Source organism: Malaclemys terrapin, chromosome 14, assembly GCF_027887155.1.
Source record: "Malaclemys terrapin pileata isolate rMalTer1 chromosome 14, rMalTer1.hap1, whole genome shotgun sequence".
In the NCBI taxonomy this organism is placed as follows: domain Eukaryota; kingdom Metazoa; phylum Chordata; order Testudines; family Emydidae; genus Malaclemys; species Malaclemys terrapin.
In genome coordinates, this window is record NC_071518.1 from 4,332,611 (window position 1) to 4,358,360 (window position 25,750).

The window sequence follows — 25,750 nt, forward strand, 5'->3', positions numbered from 1 at the left end:
TGGGCTATGACTGCAACTGCCACAGTAGATCAGGTTGCTGTGAAACGAACTGGTAAATTTGCACGGGCAAAAAGAACAGGAGTACTTGTGGCACCTTAGAGACTAACAAATTTATTAGAGCATAAGCTTTCGTGGACTACTGCCCACGTATGCTCTAATATATTTGTTAGTCTCTAAGATGCCACAAGTACTCCTGTTCTTTTTGCGGATACAGACTAACACGGCTGCTACTCTGAAACTTTGCACGGGCAATTACCCAACCTGCGTGTGGCCAGATTTTGAGAAGCTGGCCTTTAAATAATGAGAGACTGTTTCCTGGGACTTAAGGCAAAACTCTTGGTGTCAGTTTCACGACCCTGTTTGATAGGTAGGAGGATTGAATCAGAGGTCACGGTCTGTGAGCTCCAGGCTGCTACACCTACCTTGGAAAAGGGTAGAGCCTGCTTCTTCCCCTGGGGGGCTGGAGCTGCTGGATGGAGTGTGGCATGGGGCCCATGGCTTCCCAAGCCCTCCCCACTCTTGTTGGAGAGGCTCATGCTGGCAGCTCGCTGAGTGCAAGGGCCATCCCTGTGATGCACAGGAGAGAGCAGAGGCCCTTTTCTCCTCTCAGCCACACCCAGGGAGGTTAAGTAACTTGCCCCAGATGGCGACATTGTCTGAGCTGGGACTAGAACTCAGGACCTATTGGCCCTGCAAGCAACAGCTCCATACTAAGGCTGCCTCATCTTGTGCTAGTGAGACACGTCTCTTGGGTGCCTGGCAAGTGGCTGATGCGGCGACTGGCTGGGCAAGGTTCAGATGCTTCCGGCTCAGCGGCACTGGCGTACCAAGCGAGTGGCCGGGGGGGCTGGCGGTGCGGGGCTGTTTCTCATCGCCATGGCAGCAGTGGCTTGCCGTCTGTGAGCACAAGGCTGTGCCCGTGGGCCAATCCCGTCCGGCTCGTGAATGTGCCCACAGGGCACTATTTTGTAGAACAAGAGGGTGTCCTCTGTGCAGCGTGATCTCCCCCGCACTGTACGTGCGAGGCTGTGCTGCATGACGGCAGCCATTTTGCATGCAGGTGTAGAACCACGTGCCTGACTAAAAATGGCATGGCCCGCCACGGCCTGGCAATCACAGCCTCCCTGCTGCTATAGGCCTGGCACCATCTCAGGCTGTGCCCGTGTAACCCACACACCTCCTGGGTGTTGTGTTCTGGCCCATCTGGTGGCACCGAGACCACTGAGAGAGAGAGATAAAATGAGTCTGCTCTACCCCCTTAGCTAACAGCCAGTTGGCTTTTAGTTCCTTCAGTAGAGGCTCATGCACCAAGCTCCAGAGATCCCAGGTTCGATCCCGCCCGCCGACGACCGGGGTCTGTTAGTGTTACACCAGCCTGTGGCTGGCATTTGGCAAGGGCTGGTTGATGCAGGCAGGGGCACAGCTTACCTCATCTTCTGCGCCGAGGACGGGAGGGACAGCGAGGCTAACTGGTGCTGGTGGAACAGCCTCCCTGTGGCTGCCCTTCCCTCGGGAGGCTGCTAAGCGCTTTCCTGCACTTCGGAGGAAGTGGGGAGCTTGGGACAAGCGCACCCTGATCGTGTGCCCGCTCCCCACTACAGAGACCTGCCCACTCTGTGCACCAAAGAGCTGCAGTTTGCCAGGCCGGATGCCCCCTTCCCGCCTCTGCTTGAGCGAAATCCCCAGGAGTGTCAGTTTCCTGCAGAACCTGGGAAGCTCGTCTATAAAACCTTGTTCTCTTCCCGTTGAAGTCCGGCCCTGGCTTTGGCCGCTGTGCAAGCCCCGATAACATCTTGCTCTGATTAAGACCAGGCTTTATTTAGCCTGGACAATGTACTCGCGCAGGGTTCAATTAATCTTACAACAGTTGCAGTGGATTAAGAATGCACATTAGATTAGTTTATCAGCGGTGCCTGCATGCAAATAAGCCCCCGAGTTCTCCTGATCCTATAAAGGCAGTGACACCTCTAGGAGACGCTTGTCAGCCTCTAGCGAGGGGGACGCTTTCCTTCTTTGGTTCTCACCAGGGCTCCAGCTGAGCCCCCAGACACAGGGCACTTTGACGGACCACTGCAGCTGCCGCCACACTTGTGCCAGGCCATCAAACTCTAGTGCACCCTCTCTAACGGCGGAGAGAGAGAGAGAGAGAGAAATGGACGTGGCAGCAGCTGATCTCAGTAGCAGGTGCTCTCACTTAAGCTTGTTTCGCGGCTGTCCTGTTTACTTGCTTCGTCTCTTCCCTGCCCCCCCGCCCCAGTCCCAGCCAGGTCCCCCTGCCACTCCAAAGCCTCCTCTGAACTGGGCCATGGCTGAATCCCAGGAAAACCGCAGCCCTGTCGAGATGCTGAGAAAGACAGCTTGAGGGATGCGGTGTGCAGAGCCAAACAGTCCTGCTCTGGCCATACATTGCTTTAGCCCCCTGCCCTCCACAGGGGATTGTCATGGGGTTCACTCCTTGGGGCTGCGTCTGGGGAATAGGGCCACCTGCTCGGATGCCCCCTTCTATCTCACGCTCCGGGATTTGCAGTGCGTCGGGATGATCCCTCTTCCTGGCTTAGGGGGATCCCTTTTCACAGCTTGTCCCCCACCCCGGCTGGGTCACTGTGTGTTTTCCAGGGTATCAGAGTTCACTGGACGATCTGTCCCAGGCAAGCTTCCCTTCTACCGCTGGTTGGGGAACCCGACCCACTCTGCTCCGGGGTCCAGCTCAGGGACCCTACAGTCAGCAGCCAGGGTCTGCTCCATCCCAAACCTGGACTGCTTCCTACTCTGTCTTTATCAGGCTCCTTTCTCCACAATCCGGCTGGTACACCCCCTCCTTGAGGGCCAGGAGCCCAGGACTTCTGCTCTCCCCCTGGGCTTCTCCTTCTTTCCTTTCTAAGCCACTTCCTGGCTTTATACCAGCCCTCCTTGCTCCTGTCCAGCTGGGCTCCATCCTCCTGCCTTGTTCTCCCTCAGGTGTTGCCTGGCAGGTTAATTGGCTCCTTCGGAGCCTCATTAACCAGACAGGCCAAACCCGCGAAAAAAACACAGAAATTGGGCTTGTTTTGGGCTTAATTGGCTTGTGAGTTGCTTGTTAGCTAGTTTTTGGCTTCTTTTTTTTTGATCAGTTCCCGGCAAGCAGGGGCAAGGCGGGGAGAGAGTCGGGGTGCATAGCGGGCCCAGCCCAGTCCCAGACTGCACGCCGGGGGGATCTAGTCACAGAGTGTTGGGCTTCTTAGGGACTGGCTTGTTTTGGCCTTGTTTTGAGATGGGATTAGCTTGATTTTTGGCTTATTGTGAAAGTCGGGGGGGGGCTTATTTACCGTGTGAACTTTGGCAACTGTGTCATTAACCCTTTACGGGCTACTGTGGGGGGAAGGGGGATGAACACTGCATCACAACGATATTCCCTGGTAACAGCTCGCAGGGATCCTGGGACAAGGAATTCTGTAATCACTCCCCAGCTACAGGTTATCTCTGACCTTCAGACACAGCTAGTTTTAGGCAGCTGGGTGGGGGCGCACTGGTGGTTGGAATTTGTCAAATGCACCTGACCCCTGACCCTCCACTGCCCTTCTCAGCATTAGATATTTAAAACAGGGACAGTTCACTTTGAGCTGATCAACTTTCAACGTTTTTTTTAATTGTCTATCACAACTTCTAGTATAACATCAAATATAATAAAACAAATTGCAAAACGCAAAGTGATTTTAAAACTAACCACGGCAATGCTCTGTTTTGTTAAAAACCAACGCTGTGTTGCTCAGCATTAGAGACGTCAAATGGCCAATGCTTCGGTCCGCTTGTTTTTTGTTTCTGTGACGAAATTTCATCAAAATTGACAATGTTTTGATTTCCAGGCCGTGGCATTTTCTGAGGATGGAAACCCGTGGTGCTGGAAAACTTTCCACCAGCTCTGTCATTGGGGCTTTGTTGGACAAGCGAGAGGTGGGAGGGACAGGGAATTTTATTCCCGATGATCCGGAGAAGGGTTTAATCGCAGTGAAGGCGTCGGGCTTCAGGCAGTGTGGCCGGTTCTCGCAGTGTTATTGTGACGATCGTGAGTCATGTTGTTTTCTTAACGCCCCAGCTAGGCTCATCCTGGGATAACGCCACAATCTCGGCTCTTATTAAAAAAAGGTACATTTCCCCTCTCCTGGTTTTGGAGAAAAGCCAGAAAACGCGTCCTGAGTGACCCCTAAAGGCTCAGAAACCACGAGGCAAAGAAAGGGAACCTCATATTTATTAGGTCTTTTAAATCCCCTGATGTTTTGGGGCCTGACTGGGGATTTTTGAGTGCTTGAGGTCAATGACGCGGGAACGAATGCTCTCAAGGCACCCGAGGAACTGCCCTGGTTGCTGTATGTATGGGAGCTGCTGCCTGCAGCACGGCATCTAAAGCCCAATTTACTATCTGTGAATAATCCCGGCCTGACAGCGCGATTCCTGGAACTCCACACATAATTCCTGGGAAATGGCGTGGCATTCCAGCCGGCGACCCGGGGAGAATTCCCATTCCTTCCAAACTGGCCGGTAACCAGCAGGGAGATTGCTCTGACGGTGTGTGCCATGGCAGAGATGGGTTCTCGGGGACGAGCGCCAAGATGACAGCATGCTCTGTGCATGCGTGACACATATCTAGATCTGTCGGGTGCGTGTGTACAGGGTATATCGCGTGTGCTAATAGAGGTGCGTGTGGACTGTGCATTGGTACGTATGCGGGAAGACGTGTGCATGGTACAGGATTTCCAGGGTGGGTAGATGGCTATGTGATCCAGTGTTGTGTGGCTGGATGAACATGTGTATCCAACAGTGCTGTGCATATGGGCGGGAAGAGCTCTGTACAATATGTTGGTGTGCAGAGGGCTGGCTGGGCGAGAAAGGGCGGCCTTGTGATTTAAGGCACAGTCGCGGGGACTCAGGAGCTCTGGATTCAGTTCTCAGGTCTACCCCAGACCCCCGGGGTCCCTGGGGCACGTCCCCTCAGGCTGAACGCTCTGCCGGAGTTAGGCACAAGCCCCAGTTTGGGGATCACCGTGATGCACGAAACTCCTGCTGAAACCCTGGAGGCGTCAATGGCTCTGCCTCAGGGCATGCGCACTGGGGCCGTCCGGACGCCCATCTCCCCACAGAGGCGTTCGGTGGCCTAACCCGCCTGAGGAGCCGGATCCGCTCAGTGTGCTCAGAGGCTCCCATCGGCGAGCTTGCACAAGGCGGCCAGGGGGAGGAGGACCACAGCCGCCCTTGGAACGTTTAGCCCACTGCTTCTTAGGGTACTCAGCTGGGAGGCGGGAGAGTAGCCGGTTCAAATCCCCCCTCCACCTAATGGGGAGAAAGGATTTGAACGGGGAGTTTGTGCCCTGACCCCGGGGTACAGGACAGTCTGATGTCGGGCCCCAGCCCCTCCCCTTGAAGCTGTTATGCTGCAGCTAAATAACGAATGAGCCACTGGGGCAGGGGCTGGCTCCCACATCGCCCCCATCCTGGTACGTGCGCCAACCACCAGGCAGCAGAATCATGCTCGTGCTGGTGTGCTCGCTTGCCCGCTCTCTTGTCCAAACGACCCTTTGCAAGCCAGTGCGCACAAGCCCGAGCGTGGCTGTGTCGCCTGGTGGTTAGAGCATTCGCCCAGGATGAAGGAGACCAGGAGCCGGTCTCCCTGCTCCACGGAGTCTTGTTATTTATCCCCAACGCAACAGCTTCAAACCGGATGATGGAGGGAACTCCACAGCAGAACTGCCCAATGGTTAGAGCACTCGCCTGCCAGGCGGCAAATCCCTTCTCCTCCTTTGGGGGAGGGGGCACTTGAGCCGGGGGGTCTCCCACTTCCCAGATCAGTACGCTCGTCACTGAGCTAAAAGTGATGAGCGTGATCCGTCCTCGGCGCTCGACACTTCCCTGCAGCCTGGACCTCGGTGTCTGCCTCTGAGAGCACGGTGGGGCTGTGCACCAGCCCTGGCTGGCATCTTCCCTTGGCTAGCGTAGGTGGCTTCCCACCTAGGGCGCTAGCTTTTGGGAATCGCTTCCCCAGGGGCCTGTCTCTCCCCAGCCTTCTGAGCTCTCCGCCCTTCATCTCTCTGCGGGGAGAATGACACGTCCCTCTGCCACGCCTGGTTGCTGTGAGGCCGAGCTCATGGATGGCCGGGGGCTCAGGTACAAGAAAGCTGAGCCCCCAAGACCCAGGGTATAGCTAGGACATGGCCCTCCATGACTCTGCGTAGGACCCGGTGATAATGCGTCTGCCCAGGAGCCCGAGGGTTCACTGCTCAATGGGTGAAATTGCACTTTCCGTCTGGGGCAGGAAGGGTAGACTTCTCCTCCCGCCCTGCATCCACTGGGTCCCCGCTGCAATGAACAGGAAGGGACGCCCCTGAGAGCCATGCTCCTTGCCCCCTCAGTGATCTGAGTCTTGCCCTGCTCAGGAATGAGGGGTGGGGTGACCCAGGCAGAGTTAGGAGCAAACGTGCTCCCATCCCAGCCCCGAAACGCCAGCTTTTGGGGTTGTGGGATCTCGTAAAGCTCCTCTCCTGTGCCATAGTCCTGAACCAAGGAATGTTGGCCGTTTCACAGCCCAGAACGTTTGTGAAGTTCTCAGTGTTTTGGGACAAATTCATTGTTGCTGGAAGGAATGTTCACAGTTTGGCGTTTTGGAAACGTGGAGGTTCCCCGGGACAAACGGGTCGGTTCTCACCATGGGAGAAGGGCCCTCGGACAGGGGGGACGACCCTGAAATGGGCACATGAGTGGGGGCCCGTTTCAGTCCAAGGTGATGCCTTCCCAGTGGCATAGCCATGTGCATTACGGGGCACGGGGCCATGCCCTCCTCTTGCTGATGTGAATCAGGAATAACTGCCCATGTGAGAGGAGAAACACGTGTGTTTCGATTGGCTGCAATGCAAAGAGGTCTGCGTGGCTGCCACCTCCCGTGAAGGCCTGACCCAAAAGCCATTGCAGACCAGGGCAAGATGCCCACTGACTCCAGTGGGCATTAGGTCCGCGCCTGGGCGAGGGAAGGATCAGCAGGCTGGGTTTAGCTAGTGCCATGTGGCCCGGCGACCCCAATCCACTGCACTCACCTGTGTCTCGCTCTCTGCGTCTCTGCCCCTTGCAGGTAGTGCAGAGAAGAAGAAGGCAGCCACAATGCCTGACTCGCCGGCCGACGTGAAGACTCAGTCCAGATCGACACCCCCCAACATGCCTCCTCCTCCGCCAGCCGTCACGCAGGGAGCCACACGGCACCCCTCCTTCACGCCAAACACCAGTGAGTAGCCGGGGCAGACGGGGCTGGGGTGATGCGAGGGGCTGGGACGCGGTGAGCAGACTCGGGGCCGGATCCTGTCGTGCTGACGGAGATGTCACCTGGAAAGGGTACTCCCCGAGAGGGCTCTGTGCCCTGTGCCACCGGGCAGCGTATGGGCCCTGTTACAGCTGCCCCTGGGCAGGATGCCATAGGGAGGGGAAGGGCAGGGAGCATCTTCCCCCCATCCCTGCTCCAACGTTCTCCTGCAGAAGCCAGCCAGACATTCCTGGCTTGCCCCCGCATGGCACCACGCAGGGCTCATCTGGGGCCGCCGTGCGCATTGCCCACCTCAAAGGGGCAGGCTGGGCAGGTGGGGCCTGGCCAGCCCCCCAGCCAATGCTCTTGATGAGCACACGCCCGTAGGCAGGCCTAACTCCTCTCCTCTGTCACCGCCCTTGCTCTGCCCTGGGGCTCTCAAAGCTGCAACACGCCCCTCTGTGTTAGCCTCGCCCCTCTGTGTTAGCCTCGTGCTGTGGAGAGAGAGGAACTGCTCTCGTCCTGGAACGGGCCTTTGTGTTCCTTATTTATTTGCATCTCTAAAAAGGACACAAAGCACCTGCCCTTCCAGCACCTTCCTGCTCAAAGTGCTCCCTGCGGTCAGGGAAGTGTGGTTATCCCCGTGTCCCAGAGGGGGAAACTGAGGCACAAAGAGGGAGTGGGTGATTTGTTCACAGTCACCCACTGAGTCAATGTCCTGACTGCCAGCACCCGCCCCTCGCCTCCCACTCTAACGACGAGACAACACTCTCTCCAATACAGAAACAACTGGAACCAGTTAGGAAATTATGAATATTTTCTGTGAAAATCTGAGGATGAAACAAAACATTTGGGGAGGGGTTTTTGTTGTAATTTTTCGGGGGGTCGGGGGAAATCAGTTTATCAACCAAAAAGCAAAAAAGCAACAAGCGCTGCATTGTTCTCACTTCTGCTGAAAAAGCTGAAAATTTCCTGAGACACAAAAATTTCCCACCAAACATTTTGCTAGAAAAAAAGGCCCAAATTTTTGTCAGCAGCGAAAAAATGATGAATGCAAACTGTCAAGCAGCTCTAGGAAGAACCGGGGGGAGAAGAAGGGGATGGCAGCGAACCCCAGGCTGGAAAGCCACGAACAAAGGGGAACTCCCATCTGGTGCCAAGTCACTGCGGCACTGAGCTGGACTTAGCAGTGCCAGAATCCGGGCTGTAATGAGCTGTTGATGCTGGTTTAACCCGTGCTCCCCTATGGCCTGTGTGCATCAAGTCATTGTGGTGGGATCCGGGATTACCTTATCACCGGCTGCCAGTTGCAGGCTACAGCATTGATGTGTTCTCTACTTTCTCTGGTGGGATAAGGAGACCCACGCCAGTTTAATTTCTACAGCGTTGTAGCCCGTTTCATTCCCCTCCTATCACCAGGCACGGAGCGGCTGGTGCCTTGATAGGTTGTCTTGGATCTCATCCACCTCCTTTCCCCTAAGACTTTGCAGCCTCCTTCGTCTCTTTTCAAACGAATGGAGCTGTCACACAGCACAGGGCTGGGGGTGCCAGGAGCACATGCCGCAGGGGCACTCCCTTGCATGCCAGCGTGCCCTGTTACATGGGTAAGCTGCACTCTCGGAAGGTTTGGGACAATCTACACCCAGGAGGGGGATGGAAAGCTAGCGGTCAGGTCAGCATGGCAAGCAAATGATCTGGAGAAAACCTGCCCCCTTGAGCGCATAGCCACAGACTGGCACAATTGGGGCAGGCTGTGTGGAGCCGGTCCCATAGGAAAGGATGGAAGAGGAGCAGTTGTCCTGCCAGTGATGGGGTGCCGTCAGGATCTGTTCCAGGTGGACATCACAGGCCAGTTTGGGATCAACCTGTGACCATCACTGAAAATGTTACATGGTACAAACAACGGGGCCAACCCTGAATGGTGCCGAGCACTTGCAGCTCCCATTGGCTTTAGTGGGAACTGCTTGTTCCCTGTCCGGGTATTCGTGGCAGACGCCTCCTTCCATCACTGTCCTGAGAAGAAAGAAGAAACTGAACAGGATTCCTGCTTGCAAGGAGTTCTGGGAACAGCCTGGGGAGCTGGGCCTGGGATGGATTTAACCCTGTGCTCCCCAATGGCCTGTCATCTATCTCCCTATCTACCGATCCCCATACACATCTTCTACTAGCTAGCTACTTCTTCCACGACCCTTATCAGTGTAATATCTGAGCACCTGGAGCTGTCGGTATCTCCAGGCAGGCAGTGATGATATGTGTTGGAACCTTGATGTGACACAGTGTGACATATTGATGTGTGATGTGTGAATGGCACTGCACCATAGTGTGGAATGGGAGACAGTGCATAGAGCACTGGACTGTGAGTCAGGAGACCTGGGGGATGTTCTCGGCTTTGCCACTGGTCTACTGGGCGACCTTGGGCAAGTCACTTTCCCCTTCTGTGACTCAGTTTCCCCATAATGATACTGACCTTTTTGGTAAAGCCCTTTGAAATCTGCTGATGCAAAGGGCTATAGAAGAGCTAGGGAGTATTATAGCTAGGACCCTACCAAGTTCAATGTCCATTTTGGTCAATTTCACAGTCATTTTTTAAATCATAAATGTCATGATTTCAGCGATTTAAATCTGAAATTTCATGGTGGTGTAATTGCAGGGGTCCTGACCCAAAAAGGAGTTGTGGGGGTGTCTCTAGGTTATTGTAGGGGGGGTTGCAGTACTGCCACGCTTACTTCTGCGCTGCTGCTGGCGGGGGCGCTGCCTTCAGAGCTGGGCGCCTGGCCAACAGCCGCCTCTCTTCGGCTGCCCAGCTCTGAAGGCATTGAAATATGTGTAGTAATACCCCGACCCCCCTAAAATAACCTTGTGACCCCCCTGTAACTCCCTTTTGGGTCAGGGCCCCTAATTTGAGAAACGCTGGCCTCCCCTGTGAAATCTGTGTAGTATAGGGTAAAAGCACACACAAGACCAATTTTCTTAGGGGGGGACGGACCAGATTTCAGGGTCCAGGATGCATTTTTCATGGCCGTGAATTTGGTAGGGCCCTAGATGGATGGTGTTCAAGGAGAAGGCACATAACCCAGTTGCACACACACCCACGGTCTGTCGTCACATCCCCGACAGAGCGCAGGTGTCAGAGTGCGCAGACAGGGAATTGCTCCAGGAACGCTCCCAGGGGGCCTCCTCCTCCTGAGCTAAACCACGAAGCTGGGAGGGCTCTGGTGCGCAACCAGGGCTTTGTTCAGTGTCTCTGCAGCACACCTGAGTCCCCAGCCCCGCTATCCGCCCTCCCCCCTTCCATTCACAGCTTCCACAGGATCAGTCATCTCGCGTGACTAGTCCTGGCAGCCCTGCCCTGCCCCTTTTCCGCAGAGCTTCTCCACTGAGTTGCTGCAGCCACCCTCCTCCCTGTAGTAAGCGGGGAAGGCTGGGGATTGGTGTGCACCGGCTGCGTGCTGTATCTGGCAATGTCCTGGGACACGCTGCAGGAGCTAGTCACAAAGACATGTAACAGCCTGCTCCGGGCTGCTCCAGAGACCCAGACGGAGGAGACGCAGCGGGAGGTGCCGGCAGACACAGAGGAGCCCTTTGCAACTAGATCGGTTTGGCTTTAGTGGGCTGGAGGCCACTTTCTCTAGCCACCTCGGGCAGCGGGAACAAGAAGGGACGTTAGCGGGTGGGGCTGGGCCTTGATCACTTTGGAAATGTAAAACTATTGGGCCAAATTCATTCACCCACTAGCCCAGGGAGGAGCACGTGGCATCTCCTTGCTGTCCCCCGGGATTCTGCTAGTGGGGAAATCCTCCAGCAGCCACTCCGGTGGCATTCCCCAATGACTCCCTGGCCAGCACCACCTACTTTGGGGGCTTGCACCGACCAGCAGTGGAGCCCCCCGTGGAGGGAGAGGAGATTGCAGGCACCTTGCCATACTTTATTTGCCCCTTTGTGCCAATGAGCGAGACAAACGGGGGGGAGAGGTGACATCTTTTACTGGACCAACTTGTGTTGGGGAGAAAGACCAGCTTTGGAGCTGCCCAGAGCTGTTCTTCCAGCCCAACGCAGCTACATCACTGCCAACAACCGTTCTACAAACGACAGAGCCAATGGCCCACGAGTCCCTGTACGAATGTGTGTGTGTGTGTGTGTGTGTGTGTATCCTCTGCACTGGCATAGCTGTTGCTCTGTGAAATAGCTGGTCTAGATCTGTAAGAGACTCCCCTTCCCACCCCAGCAGAGAGCCTTGCCTCATGACCAAATAGAACAGCTTCTCGCTGATAAATTCTAAGAGCAAAAAAAACAACAACCCACCAACGCCTTTGACAACTGCTTAGCCTTCGAACGGCAAAGCTGTTCCATCTGCTCCGCTCAAGGGAATCCAGGCAAGGCCCAATCTCTTTAAGGTGTGTTTGGTAGCGGGTTGGTTTGGTTTTTTTTTTTAACCCTGAGCTGCATTCCCAGTCAGTGCAAGCGCTGGGTTTGGAACCAGCTGTTCTCTAATTAGAAATCGGATTCTGATCGTCTGTGATCTGATGGGTTTTGCTTCTAATCTGAGCTCTGCAACAGATGTGGTGCCTCTTAATTCGTACTTGGGTTTGTGCGTGTGCATCTGTGTGGAGCGGGGTGTCCCCCTCCTCCAACATGCTGGGTTTTTCCTAGCCACGCTGCGGCTGAGGGTGACGCTCTGTATGTATTGAGCATGCATAAAGGTTACAAAAAGGCAAAAGAATTTTAAGTTGTCCCTTTTGCACTTAGTCCTAGTGAATATTAGCAAACCGCCTGACTCAGATCTGCACTGAGACTTACCCTGTAAATCAGGGACTTTATTAACCAGCAAACTTAATGGTTACCACTCTTGAGAGCTCTGTGCAGCACGGGGGGAGGAAGCCGTGGGACAGGGCAGAAGCTGAGGAGGTTAGTAAGAGTGTTGGACTCAGGGAGGCAGCCGGGGGTGGGGGGGGGTGCCAAACACTAGAGGGCCATGTTGGATTCAGAGGTCAGTATTTATCCCCTGAATTGCCTGCTTTGGGACAGTGGCAATTCTGCCCCATCCAGGGAACTTTGTCTAATGGCTAGTGCAGGGTTCTGTTCCCAGCCACTGAGTCACTGTGTGACTTGGGCCAGTTGCTTCCCCGCTCTCTGCCTCAGTTTCCCCAAGGCAGGGCTGTGATACCTGCCTCGCCTGGGAGTGGCGAGGCTTCCTTTATGGATCCCTGCAAAGTGCTTGGAGGTCCCTGGATGATCAATGCCATTTAGGAAGCACGGCCAGGCCTTTTCAAGGCAGGGACCCACAGTCCATTCCAAGGAGAAGTCCGTTAAGTCTCTCACCTCTGGATTTTCACCACGCAGCTCCAGTTCAAGCAGATGGGGGCCGAAGCAGCCCAGCCCCCGCCCAGCCCTGTGGAAAGCTGCCCCCGCTGGTCTCTCATGATAGCGTGTGTTTTATTTTGCTTGCAGATCAAGAAGCTGGGCCTCCGACGTTTCTGCCTCGCGGCCGTTTTCATGGTTGCTTGAAATGGTCGATGGTCTGTCTTTGTAAGTAAAATGAAACATCCACTCTAATGAGAGACCCAGAGCCCACTTCAGCTCTCCCTGCCCCAGAGAGCGACCCCGTGTCCTTAATGCTGCCCTGAGTGCGAGGGTGGCAGAACCGGGACAGTTCTGCTACGTGGCAGGCAGGAGCTGGATGGGGTATGCCGCCCCGTGGGAGGGTGGGGGCGCTTGGGGTGAAGCCGGGGCACTGCTTTTACCTGGCTATTGCCTCCTCCCCAGAGCACAGGGCACAGGGCACTTAAGGGAGCTCCCAAGCGCGTAGCCTGGGCATGGGGAGCCGGGTCACAGCCACAGGCTACCAGCCCTTTCATTGAGTGGTGCACAGCAATCGCAGGACACGGCTCCAGCCCAGCGTAGGGGCAGGATGGGGAGCTGGCAAACACACTGGTCTGTGGGACCAGTGCTGGGATCTGCCCTCTGGCAGCTGCTCCTGGAGTCCCGGGTGTCTGCGTCCATTGCTGTCTGTTAGCCCCCGCCTTGTGGGAGCAGCGAATTCACCACCGGGGCTTGTGGGTGCGAGCACATGAGGGCGTGCAGGGAGGGTGCTTTCAAGGAGGCTGCCGCTGTTCGTTTTTTACCGTCTCAGTCCGAACGGGACTTTTTCCCAACCCGCTCGCTCCCCCGTTAGCAGAGCGGGCTACGAGGGTGCAGGCTGCGTCCACAAACCTTCCGTCGGGGCCATGTGCGGAGTTTAACTTAGTAACACACCTGTCACTGGAATAAAAGCAGTTGTGGCCGGGGGGTTATTTTCGGCATCTCTTTAGCAAGCGGCTGATATTGCTTCGTAGTAGAGCGAGAGGGAGCCTGAGAAAACACAGGAGTCAGGGCTGCTGGTTTCCAAGAAGCATAACCACAGCGGGGCAGGTTAGTAGTGAACGCGGGAAGGGGGATTTTGAGAGCCACGGGGCTATTCGGCAGCTGTATTTTCTCAAGGCGAATCGTGGGGCCTTTTGGGGTTTGTGTTCCCAGCAGAGCTATGTTCAGGGGGACTCGGCGCCCCGATTTCATGGGGGGGGCATGCACTGTGTCACGGAGCCTGTGAACAGGAATCCCTCTGGTTCCTGAGTTGCGCTTCTAGCTGCTGCGGTTCCTGCTCCGGGGAGGCGTGGGGACTAGGCAGAGGGGGGAGACTGGCGAAAAGCCTGTAACTGACGGGCTATCCAGGGAGTGTAATTACCCAGCAATCGGGCTGGTTCTGTGATTTCAAGCTGCGCTGGACAACGGACAGAAGTGCCCAGGGCTTGGCGCAATCTTGCCCTGGCTGATGCCGGGTGGGGTAGGCGGGACCTAGCAGCACAATCCCCGCTCTACTTTCTGTGGGCAGGAGAGGGAGATTGCTCAGCAGCGACTGGCATGAAGGCACCTTTCCTAGGGGTTGATCTCTGCACGCGCTAGGAAATGCGCGGCCTGTAAGTGCCGAGGATCCACTGCTGCGGGTTCAACCGATGCAGGCACAGCTTTAATGCAACCGATTGTTCTGCAGGGTTAGCAAGCAGATGTCAGGGCCTGGCCCTGCCTTTCACTCTGTGATTGCAGATAGCCACATGTACGGCTGAGGTGAGTTAGGGCTGGATTTTCCAAAGCGCTCTGCGCCCGTCCTGCCCCCCGGGCTGCTGAACTCCTTGGAAGGTGGCTCCTGGGGCCCTTGGAAGCGCTTGGCATGTACAGGAGCGAGCCCTAGACATCACCACCTGCAAACATCCCAGCCAGTCGAGCAGCCTCAGGCCCTCGCTCCGCTGTCAGGTTGTATTTGCCGAGGCTGATGCAAAGTGCTCCCCATCCCCGTGGTGACAGCCCAGGCTGGAGCCCTCGTTGGCTGTCCTGCGGATTCTCCATGGGGCTGGGGAAGGCGAGTTGTTCCTTCCGGTCCATGCTCTGGTCCAGCAGAGGCCACGTGCTGATACACAGAGCCCCCTGTGCAGCGAGGGGCAGGATTTCCAGACAGGCTCTGCTGTCCTCGCGCGTTGTGTTTGTGTCGCTGTTAAATGACTGGCTGAGCCAGGTCTCTCCGGGAGCAGGGCGGGTTATTGATTTATTGGGCCTGATGAGCACACGGCCGCTTCGCGGCACATTCATTTACCCGCGGGGGCCGTGGCTGATTGCCCTGCTGCTTGGCTGTCGATTGGAAGCTGCCGTGGCCGGACATTGGCGTTCACGTTCCCTTCTGTTTGCAACACGTCGTTGTGAGACAGACGGACTCCCCATGTAGCCACCAAACACTGACATATCTTCCCTGTCCCCTGGTGCTGATACCGCCTCCCCTCCCCTCGCTGACACGTCTTCCCACCTCCCTTCCCCGCACAGGACCTGCGCATGGCATCCTCTCTGCAGGTCACCATCCGCACACTGAGAACTCAGCCTCCTGCTCCAAAAAGCTCACTTTGGTAAAGGAAAATCCCCATTAGCTTCTGGCTGTCTAGAGCCTATGGCACATAGTAGAGCCGTTCTGATTCTCTCCAGTGGGGGGCAGCATTACTTGCTAGAAGCCCATTACAGCGTTCTGCCAGAGGCCAGCCACTGGTCTTGAAAGCCAGCGTCTTCTCCAGTGACCGTCTCTCTGTCTCTCTCATTGCAGTAATGAATGGAAGCAGCCACTCCCCTACCGCTATCAATGGAGCTCCTTCCACCCCCAACGGGTTCAGCAACGGGCCTGCCACCTCCTCCACTGCTTCCCTGTCCACCCATCAGCTCCCTCCCGCCTGCGGCGCCCGGCAGCTCAGCAAACTCAAGCGCTTCTTGACCACCCTGCAGCAGTTTGGGAACGACATCTCCCCGGAGATCGGGGAGCGGGTGCGCACGCTGGTGCTGGGGCTTGTGGTACGTTCTGTGGGGCGTGTTTGTCCGGCATGCGCCATCGGAGAGACGGACGTAGCTGTAACCGAGCCAGGCTTTTCCCTCCCAGAGCTGTGGGGCCAACTCCGCAGAGATTTTTGCTGGTGTTCCTGAATTTGCTCTGGGGAAAAAAATTGCCATTTTCCCGAAGCAAACTTCTCCCCCTCTCTCCCCCGCAGCAAAACTGGGAATTTCTCCTGCATTTGTCACCAGGTACAAATTGCCCATTGTGGCCTCAAGCCCTGCACCGAAATGCAGAGGTGAAGAGGGAATTGTCCAAATGAACTGACCTGCCCCTGCCCAGCCCAGCCCCATGTGACTAGTAGCCCAGGGCCTGTGGCAGTAGCCATGTGAATTCTAGAGCCCAGTGGAAATGCCAGCTCTGCCCCAGGCTGGTGGGAGGGAGAAGCGGGGTCAGTGCAGCGAATGGCTGGCCGTGTGAACGGGCTGGTGACTCCTCTCTGAGCCTGACCCTCTCTCTGCCTCGCAGAACTCCACGCTGACCATCGAAGAGTTCCATTCCAAGCTCCAGGAGGCGACTAACTTCCCGCTGCGCCCCTTCGTCATCCCCTTCTTGAAGGTAGGTCCCTTATGCTGCACAGTCCTGTCTAGCCCAGGGCCGTGGCCCCACCGGCCCCAATGACACCCCATGGGGGAGATCTGCGGCATCAGGCACCCTTTGACTTGGGAGATGGTTGCTGTGGGTGGCACGCTTATCAGATGCCTGGGCTATGGGAAGAATTTATCTGCTCTGTCAAGGAACATGCAAATACCTGAGTCAGATGGGGACAGATCCCATGGAGCTGGGGAGCTCTGGGGTGGAGCCCAGGAGAGTTGGGCAGGAGTGGGGGGTCGTGCTGGGTTGATTGCCTGAATGTTGTAATTTTAGGAAGCCAGGAACCCCCTTCCCCGTGTTCCTCGGGCTCACCCCCTCCGCTCACATGCACAGGAATATGCTTTGAAGGACTCACTCCCTCCTCTCCATTGGGGTGGCACATTCCCTTCTCCCGCTGCCCCCAGCTTTGGACCGGGGAACTCAGCAGGCCCTTGTCTCTGCACTAGCCGAGATGCTTGTGTTTGGCTTCCCAGTGCCGCAGAGGGGGCGTCTTGACTTCCATGGAACGTTTCAAACCAACAGGAAGCCCTTTCTCTGTCTAGTAAGCTTTGTGGGGCGCTGTAAGCCCAGGGCCCGTGCACCAAAGAGCGCTCTCCAGCCCCGGGATTCCAGGCCCCTTTTCTTCGGGTTCTTTTCCCAAATAACACAAATTCAGCACGTCAGTCGTGTCCCTTCCTCGATTCGGGATCTCCTGCAGGGGCCTATCTACTCCCAGTCTGCCCCCTTGTCTGTTCCCAGGCCACACGCTGAGTGTCACATGCAAACTGGGTTCTTTCCCCTGCAGAGCCTGAGCTCCTGCTATCCCCGGACCCACGGCCTCATCACAGCCTCAGCTGGGAGGCAGCTAATCAGTCCCAGCTGGAGAGCTATGCCCTTCCCCTCCCGCCCCCCGGGCCAGCCACGTTGTGACAGAAACCCAGCTCTGCCCCGTTTTAAATAAACAGAAAGTGAACGCTGGGGGCGGGGTGGGTTACACAGGATTACTAGGCTGGGATGCAAAGGGATGACAGACGCACTGATGCCATTCTCGAGTGCATTTCAAAGGGCAAGACAGTTACAAACGGAAACCAGTTTGCTTTGCCTAACCTAAAGGGCAGTGTCCCCTTAGGAAAGAGGAGGTGTGCTTAGGTATCCAGAAACCCCGGGAAAACCCACCCTTCACTCGCACGGCTTCAGATCCAGTTCTCCATTCCGGGCCTGGATATTTGCCCCAGGCTGGTGGTGCCCAGGTGAATGAAAGCAGCGGGGAACGCTGGCTGACACAGTCACATATGCTCGCTCATTGCAGGCACCCATGGAGGTTAGTGCCAGGGGTCCACCCCTCTGGAATAAGTCACCACTGAAGTTTGACTCCCTCCTCTTCATTTGCAAGTGCCTGACGCTGGGTTGGCACGGCTCACGCTGGGGGCACCTGGCTTCCGCTCCGAGGCTGGGTTTGCTGGTGAATGTGGGCAGCCTCTGGGAGCAGGTTCCTGGCTGGGCTCTGGGTCTGAAGGTGACCCTCTCATTGTCAGTCAATGCACCAGCTCGGAGCGGAGGTGCCGCCCGGGCAGTGATGGGAGGGGGTGCTGGACCCAGGGCGTTGTACGCTCAGATTGGCCGAGGGGAAGTCAGAACTCTGGGCCTATATGAACTCTTTGCCCAGCGAGAACCCGTGGTGCCAGTTTCGTGGTCTCAGCCGCTGGTTCAGCCCTCTCCTGGGCGGGTGCCTGGCATTGCCAGTTCTCGAGGTGAACGCAAAAGAGGTTCAAACAACCCCCCAGTGACCCCGCCCCGCCTGTGCCTCCCGCTAGCTCTGCGTGGGTGGAGCTCAGTCTCTGGCCATGCCATGGATGTGAGGGTGTTTTCCAGACCTGTAGCTCCCGCCTCCTATGGGAGCTAGCGGGGAACCGTCCTTGCTGCACGTCTGCTCTTCCATGACACGAATGAGAAAGAGACCGAGCAGGATCAGCCAGGGGCCCGAAGGGGACAAGGACGGGGGCCTGGCTCCATGTACCCTCTGGGCCCAGTTTGGTGTAACTCTTGGCCCCCGACATTAACGCTAGGGAACCCTTAAAGCCCTCTTGCTTTGCACCATAGTGCGTTAGCACCCTGCCCGTTGGGGCCATGTCGGGGGCCCCCCCTCACGTAGCCTTCCTCGCCCCACAGACAATCATACAGCAGCTCCTGGGACCGGGCTGCTGCCTGGTGGGAGCCGGCGATGTCCCCAGGTGAGGAAGGAGGCCCTGGGCCGGAGCAGGAGCTGTGAGGGGAGCTCGCTGAGCTTCAACTCAGCTGTTGCCCGCCCCCTCTCTCTTTCCCGGCTCTCACTCTCCAGTCTCAGCAGTTCCAGCTCCGCAGCTGAGTCTGTTGATTTGGGAAATGTGGGGGTGGGGAGGGGGTAACCTGTGCTGCCCCCTCCCCAGCCCCCGGGACATCCCGCAGCTCTTCAGTACAGGTGCACTCCCGCTCTCGCCCACATGCAGAGCCGGGTGCAGCAAAAAGCAGGGCTAGGCCCAGCTGCTCACCACGTGCAGTTCATTAAAAATCTCCCTTTTATATTTGCCTTTTAATTCCGCCCTGAGCCTGCTCTGTCGCCCCGCTCTGGAGGGATTCTCAGCGCCCTGGCGTGTCTGTCAAACCAAATATGTACAGCCCATGCTCCGGGCTGGCTTCAGCTGCCCTTGTTTATCAGAGGAATCGGAGGGGGGGTGGGAAGTCCCCCCCCCGCATCTTTATTATCTCCCCCGCCCCGGCCCCAAGGGTTCTATCCCGATGGCTCTGAACTAGCTGCAGGAATCTGGCCAGAGCAGCCTCCAGCGCTCTCGGAGCCGGTGTATTCCACTCCCATCAAACAGCAAAGGGTTTAAACGTTTAAGAGTGCTCTGGGGCCATGCGGCGCTGGCCACGTCCGGCAGGGTGGGCTCGCCTGCCCCCGTCCTTCTGTCCGGGGGGAAACTGAGTATAAAATCAGAGCTTCTGCTTGAGGATCTCAAAGCTCTTTAGAGACATAGGCTGAGATTTTCAAAGCAGCCTAGGAGGTTTAGACACCCAGGTTCCATTGACATGAATGAAAGCGACGTGGCCAGTCACCTGGACTGGTTTGAAAATCTCAAGCCTGAAGGACCTGATCCTGTTGCTCTTTGTTCTATGGCTGCAAGAGTGGGCGCTATTAATCCAAGCCCCACAATGCCCCCAGGAGATAGGTGCTATTCTCCCTGCTATGTGGATGGGGAAACCGAGGCACAGGGAGGCCAAAAAAAGGGCCTGACGTGCAGAAGTCCTGGGCTCTCGCAAGTCGGACTGATTGCAATGGGAACTGTGGGTGCACAGCACCTCTGAAAATCAGGCTTTGAGTTATGGGCTCTGACACTGCCTCCTATGGCCCTGGGCAGGTCCGTGCCTCAGTTTCCCCAGTGGTGAAAGGGCGGTAATAATAAGCTGTCCCTCCTAGGGTTGCTGTGCAGTTGAGTTTGGTGGTCTATGGAAAGTGCTGTAGAGGGCGAGGGATTTATTACCGTGGGGCAAGGAGTTGGCTCTGTGAGTCTGTATTGTGTTTTCCCCTGATCCCCGCAATGCCCCTTTCCATTCCGTGCCTGGGCCCGGCACAGCAGCCCCTCAGGCAGCTGCGGTCAGTGCGGCCCCGGGGAGGAGAGGGGATCAGGGACATTGCTGCTCTGGCTCTCGGGGCAGAGCTCCAAGTGGACCTAGTCTCTCCGCTGCCTGCAGTGCGTTGGTCGGGCAGTCGTACCCACTTGCCTAACCCCTGAGGAAGGCGGGCACAGGGGGCCAGCTGGGGGATCCACGTCTTGGGCACTGGGCAGGACCTGCAGTTTCTGATGCTTCTTCCTCTGCTGTCCAAAGCTAGAGGAGACCGAGCGCCGCAGCCTGGAGCGTGAGGGTACGTCTCCTTGCCCCGCTCCGGGACATGCTGCCCTGTCCTCCAAGCTACATGCCCATCAGAGAGGGCCAGTGCTCCCTGCCGGGAAGGCTTGGCTCCAGATCCTTGGGCAGAAGCCGATGTGACGGTGCCCTGGAGAAGCTTGGCTTCCGTGGCACCTCTGTGCCCGGTGCTCCCGGACCTCAGGTCCTGGGGCGCTGTGAAAATCCGGCTCCTGGCTGCAGTTCCCGAGTGAGGCTCGGCGGTTCTCTGGCCAGAGGAGCCATTTGACAACACTCCCTGTGCTGTCTGCTCCCCTGGCACCCTGCGCCCATCTGTTTCCACCTAGGACGCCAGCTGCTTCTCATTCCGCTAACTGCAACCAGCCAGCCCCACTATGTTTCCCAGACTCCGCTTTTTTAAAAATGATTTATTTAACTGGGGAGAGGGGGGACGAGGGGGGGGGAGGGGCGTGCTGCCCTCAAATCTCCAGCCGCACATTTTCTCAGCTCAACTCGAACATGTTCAACAGATGGCGATTTGGCTGAGGCTCAGCTGTCTAAATCGAAAACCGGGGCTGGCAGCAAAAGCGCTTGGATAAAAATGTGTTTCTGCTGCTTAATCATCTCTGCTTTGGATGCTCTTCTCGGGGTGGAGGCTCCCTGAGAAACTCCGTGGGTGGGGGAGTTTATTTACAAGTCCTTCCTCCCCTGCAAATGCACACGCTGGAGAGGCGAGCGACTCCCGGTGTCCGAGCTGGCCATGCCCCCCCCAGGGACAGGTGGGGCTCTCCTGGCCTGCCCTGGGGGGGCTCTCGCCTGGGCGGCGGCACGGCTAGGAACACCCCCAAAGCCGCTCCCAAGCGCTGGCTAAGGGAAAGTAAACGTGGCACCACGAGTGGCCGCGGTATTGGAGGAGTGGACGCAGCCTGTGTAAACCACATGTGCCGATAGGCAGGAGAAGCCCTGGGCTTTTGTGATCTGTGGTTGTCTTATCCCCGGGGGTTGTCTGGTGCCCATCCCTGTGGCATCTGTGGGCCAGATCCGACCCTGCCCCCCATTGAAATCCAACAGGGGCCTTTCCGTCCCCTCGGCTGGGGTTGGATCTGGCCCCCAGTGCTTTACGTGGCTTAGAATCCGTCTCCGGGTCAGGGGCTGGGGGAAGCCCATTCCCTAGCCAGGCTATATATGGGCCTGATTCTGTCCCCCCTTCATTCGAATTAGCAGCAACAGTGCAATCACTGCAGCTACTTACTGAGTAAGGTGCTCCTCAGGGCGAGTAAGGCTAGCAGCCCTGGCCCCAAAATGATTAACGGAGGAGCTCCCAAAATGATTAACGGAGGAGCTCAAACCGCAGCCCCCCTCAGGAGCCCATGGGATGGGAGCAAACGGCAGTGATGCCTGCTGGTTACAGAAACTCTTGGGACTTCCAAAGCCCGGTGAGCTCCCAGCCCCTGCCTCTGATGGCTAAGGAGGGGCTGAAGGCACGGAGGGAGACCTTAGCCCGGGTGCTTGGTTGAATCCATACAGCTGGGATTCTGGCCCGGTGCTAGCAATTGTCTGTTGCTGTTACCAGGGGAGGTTTGCCCAAACATAGCAATTCCCATTCTAGATCAGTCCAATTATCCATCTACTCCAGTGTCCTGTACCTTGCTTCGGGGGAAGGGGCCACAAACCCTGCAGCTGGTCGTTATGGGGTAACTCCCACGTCTGCTGGCCTGGAGCGTAGGAGGATCCTCGTGTCATGTCTGACACGGCCACGACTCAGGCTGAGCCGGCCGATACTGGGGGTTCGAGGGAGGGAACCTCATTATGGGGGTTCGGGGGAAGGGTGAGCTACACCCCTGCTTTCCCCAGCAATGCCTGGGGACGGGGAAGCGCTGCTGCACGGAGACCAGAGACCCGGGCACTGACCCACACGGGCGGCGAATTCTTGGCCGTGTGTTCAGACAAGGCAGATGGTATCCTTGCATTGGGGGTAGCTCTAGCAGAGCCAGCTGCTGTTGAGGAAGCCAGCATCCTCTGCCGTTTATCTTGGCCCTTCCCGGTCTGCGAGGGACGCAGAGTAAGGAGCCCCCTCGTGGCCCACCCCTGCAAGGCAATGGAGCCCAGCCTGGGACAGCTGGTCTGTGCAAAAGTGGGTGGTGGGGGCAGTGCTGGGGCTGGCGGGGGCTTTACTCTGTCTCTGCCCCACTTGCAGGCCAACCTGCCCTTGCTGCAGCGCGAGCTGCTCCACTGCGCCCGCATGGCCAAGCAGACCCCAGCCCAGTACCTGGCCCAGCACGAACAGCTGCTGCTCGATGCCAACGCCTCTTCCCCCATCGACTCCTCTGAGCTGCTCCTGGAGGTCACCGAGACTGGCAAGAGGAGGACACCAGACAGGTAGGACCCGGAGGCTCGCGCTTGCTTTCCCGGAGCCCCACCCAGCTCCCGGGGCTAGTGTCATGCGGTGAGCACGGGGCCTGCGGCGAGTGGGCGTGACCCAGCAAGGAGGAGAGGATAAAGCCATTCCCAGCTCCCCACCTTTTAGGAGTGGGGCTTGGGGCAGGGCAGTCTCCTGAGTACTCTCCGCCAGCCTTTCCCCTGCCCAAGCTCAAGGGCCCAGGCTGGCGAGACCCTGCTCCAGAGAGCATGGCAGGCACGTTGGGCCACACACAGCCAGACTCCAGGCACTGTGGGGTGTGGAGCTGCGCCCATTCCTGATCGCTGTGAACAGGGAATGTCACATGGCCTGGAGCATTTCCCCGCCGTGTGCAGCCCTCGGGGCTCCTGGGATCTGGGGGTATGTCAGGACTAAGCCCCCTGCACCAGAGGGGAGATTCACTCCAGTAGGGGGCAGCTGAAGTTCCCACCATCCGCCTCCTTGGGGTTTCCCAGAAAGGTGGGCAGCTTGCATCTCCACCCAGGCACCGGGCGAGCGGTCTGGGCAGGAATCAGCACCTCCAGCCATCCTGGCCACACACCTCTTTGTGACCAGTGCCACCCAACAGTGTGTCTGCGCTGCATTGTTAACATGGGTCTATGGAACCGGGCCTGGGTGTCTCTGGGTTTCTAAGCCAGGGCTTGAGCGTCCACACTGCATGGTAAACTGGGGCTTACAGGTGCTGGACTGGGGTCTCGCAGCCATGCTAGCACATCTACACTGTGCTGCACAGCCCTTCTGTCTCAAGTCTGTGGCTTGAGCTGTGTCCACACTGCACGGCAAAGGGGCTTGGCCCCGAGTCACAATGAGACTTGGGCTGTGACCCTCCCCACAGCAGGGTCTGAGGACCCGGGTCCTGAGTGCTTGTGACCCGAGTCAGACTGATTGGTGTGTGGACAGAAGGAGGACTGGGGCTCAAACCTGAGTCAGAGCCCGGGTTAGTGTGCTGTGTAGCCATACAGCCCCCTACCTCCCTGGCCATGTGCCCTGTCACCCAGCAGACTGCCCCTGCAGGGGGCCAGTGCATGAGCAGGCAGGAGCCAGAGAGGAATCTGGCCCACAGCTGTCTAGTTCAGACGGAGTTCAGCACTCCCTCCGCTCGGAGGAATCGCTCGCTGCACCCAGGACGCAATGATGCGGGCTCCAGGTTGGACTGGATACGTTGGCAGCTAGTTGCATTTCTGGAGACACTTACCCTCAGGTTCTGTAGGTCAGGATCATCCTCCCTCATTTGACAGAGGGGGAAACTGAGGCACAGAAGGGCAGTGACTTGCCCAAGGCCCCTGCGGGAGTCAGTGTCAGAGTTGGGCTCAGCGGCCAGAGCACCAGGCTGGGGCTCAAAGCACTTTGCAAAGGAGCCAAGGGTCAGGAAACCCTTTCCCAGGGTTGTAACCAGGTCGCCCTTTTTCTCCTCCGCGGAGCAGGACCAAAGAGAACGGCTTGGACCGAGACCCTCTGCACCCCGAACACCTCAGCAAACGGCCGTGCACCATGAGCCCCGCTCAGCGGTACAGCCCCAGCAACGGGCTGAGCCACCAGCCCAACGGGCTGCCCCACCCCACCCCGCCCCCACCCCCGCACTACCGCCTGGAGGACATGGCCATGGCACACCACTACCGGGACACCTACCGGCACCCCGACCCCAGGGAGCTCCGGGAGCGCCACCGGCAAGTGGGTGAGTGGGAGGCGGCGTGGGCATTCGGGGGGATTGACCTCCCTGAGAGACGACCCGGAGAGCATCCCTTCCCCTCCACTGCTGCAGGGGCCAGACTGCTCCATGCAGGGGGTGCTCTGCAGGCTGGGGGAAGGGGCACCCTAGACTGCCTGCCCGAGGGGAGGTGCCTGGGAATTCACCGGGGGGCAGGCTGCCTCCCTGGAGCGTGCGCAGTCCGGCGGGGACTGGCCACCACAAAGCACTGGGCCAAGGGAGGGAGCCTCCATGGCTCTGGGTGGCTTGAGAGCGTAACGAAGGGACGGGTGAGATGAGCCTGGGGGAGGCTGGCAGTTGGGGCAGGGTGGAGACAGAGGGCCCAACCCATTGCAGGCAGTGGAGTTACACCGGGTGACGGATTCGGCCCCAGCTCTGCGGAGAGAAACGAGCCCTGTTGTGGCGGGTGCTGTAAGGACACCGTGGAGAGGAGTTGCCCCTGGGTAGCTAGAGAGAGCAGAGCAGGGGATGGCTCTCCCGGAGGAAGGGCAGCGCTCCGGATCCCGGGCATGCTACTCAGAAATAGCTGGGGTCACAGCAGTACCAAGCCAAGGCGGGAGGCATCTTTCAGGAGGAGAGGCAGAGCTGCTGAGGAACTATCTACACCGCATTGTAAACCCAGGTCTGGGGGACTCAGGCTCGAGGGCCCGCATTCGAGCGTCCACACTGCTTTGTACCCGAGGTGTCCCTACTGCGCTGCACAGCCCTTCTGACTCGAGTCTCTGGCTTGCCCTACAGCCTCACTGCTCAGTGCCCGGGCTTCGACCCCAGTCCCAGTGGGACTCGGGCTCTGACCCACCCCCTAGCAGGCTCCTAGGACCCAGGTCCTGAGTGCTTGTGACCGAAGTCAGACTGAGTGGTGTGTGGACAGAAGCGGAGCTTGGTCAGAGTCCGGATTAGTGCACAGTGGTTACACAAATCACTCAGCATTTCAGTCCCTGACTCCCTGGGAAAATCCATCGGACATTCTGGGGCTGCCGGGGGTCCTAGGCAGGCTGAGTTCTTGGTGGTCCTGCACAGTGCCCCCGTCCCACCGCTGAGACGATAGTCGTTGGAAAGGGGAGCGGGGTGGGCAGCTGTTATTGCAGGGTCTCCTGCAGGGAAGGGCCGGTAAAGAGGGTCGTCCATGAGTGATTGGCAGGAGAGCGCTGCCCCCGTCAGCAGCAGTGCAGATGTGTAGGTGCTGACCCAGGGCTGCTGGGAGGGCGACCCCGTTCCTGGCACATGGGCAGCTCTGGCAGCAGCCCAAAGCCCAATTCCCCGGTTAGCAAAGAGCAGGCGACGCGTCTCCCTGTCAGTTAGCCCCAAGGACTGTTCACCTCTCCGGGCTGCTCAGGCTGCCCTGTGTTCCAGAGCTGGCCCAAGTGGGGGCTGTATGGAGGGTATAGCGACTGCACTGATTTTCGAACGTCTCTCTCTCTCTCTGTTTCCCTGATGGCCTCTCCTGCCGTGGGGCGTGACTCCACTGCCGGCCCGTGTCGAGCTCTTTGAGCGGGTGCAGCCCCAGGCAGA

The 25,750-nt window shown here is 57.7% G+C and overlaps 1 protein-coding gene across 11 annotated transcripts in view; it reads left to right on the forward strand.

Moving 5' to 3' along the window:
- The window catches only part of CBFA2T3 (CBFA2/RUNX1 partner transcriptional co-repressor 3), a 121,182-nt gene that overhangs the window by 81,315 nt on the left and 14,117 nt on the right, over positions 1-25,750 (forward strand). For 8 of the 11 annotated variants that reach the window (XM_054049024.1, XM_054049033.1, XM_054049030.1 and 5 more), the window contains 6 exons: positions 7,094-7,243; positions 12,707-12,784; positions 15,378-15,619; positions 16,125-16,214; positions 22,309-22,490; positions 23,955-24,205. In XM_054049024.1, coding sequence (XP_053904999.1) covers positions 7,094-7,243; positions 12,707-12,784; positions 15,378-15,619; positions 16,125-16,214; positions 22,309-22,490; positions 23,955-24,205 — 993 coding nt within the window. Of the gene's footprint in view, positions 1-7,093; positions 7,244-11,416; positions 11,653-12,706; positions 12,785-15,377; positions 15,620-16,124; positions 16,215-22,308; positions 22,491-23,954; positions 24,206-25,750 lie in introns of those variants that run through there. The other 3 variants (XM_054049026.1, XM_054049031.1, XM_054049032.1) reach the window with 2 other exon arrangements.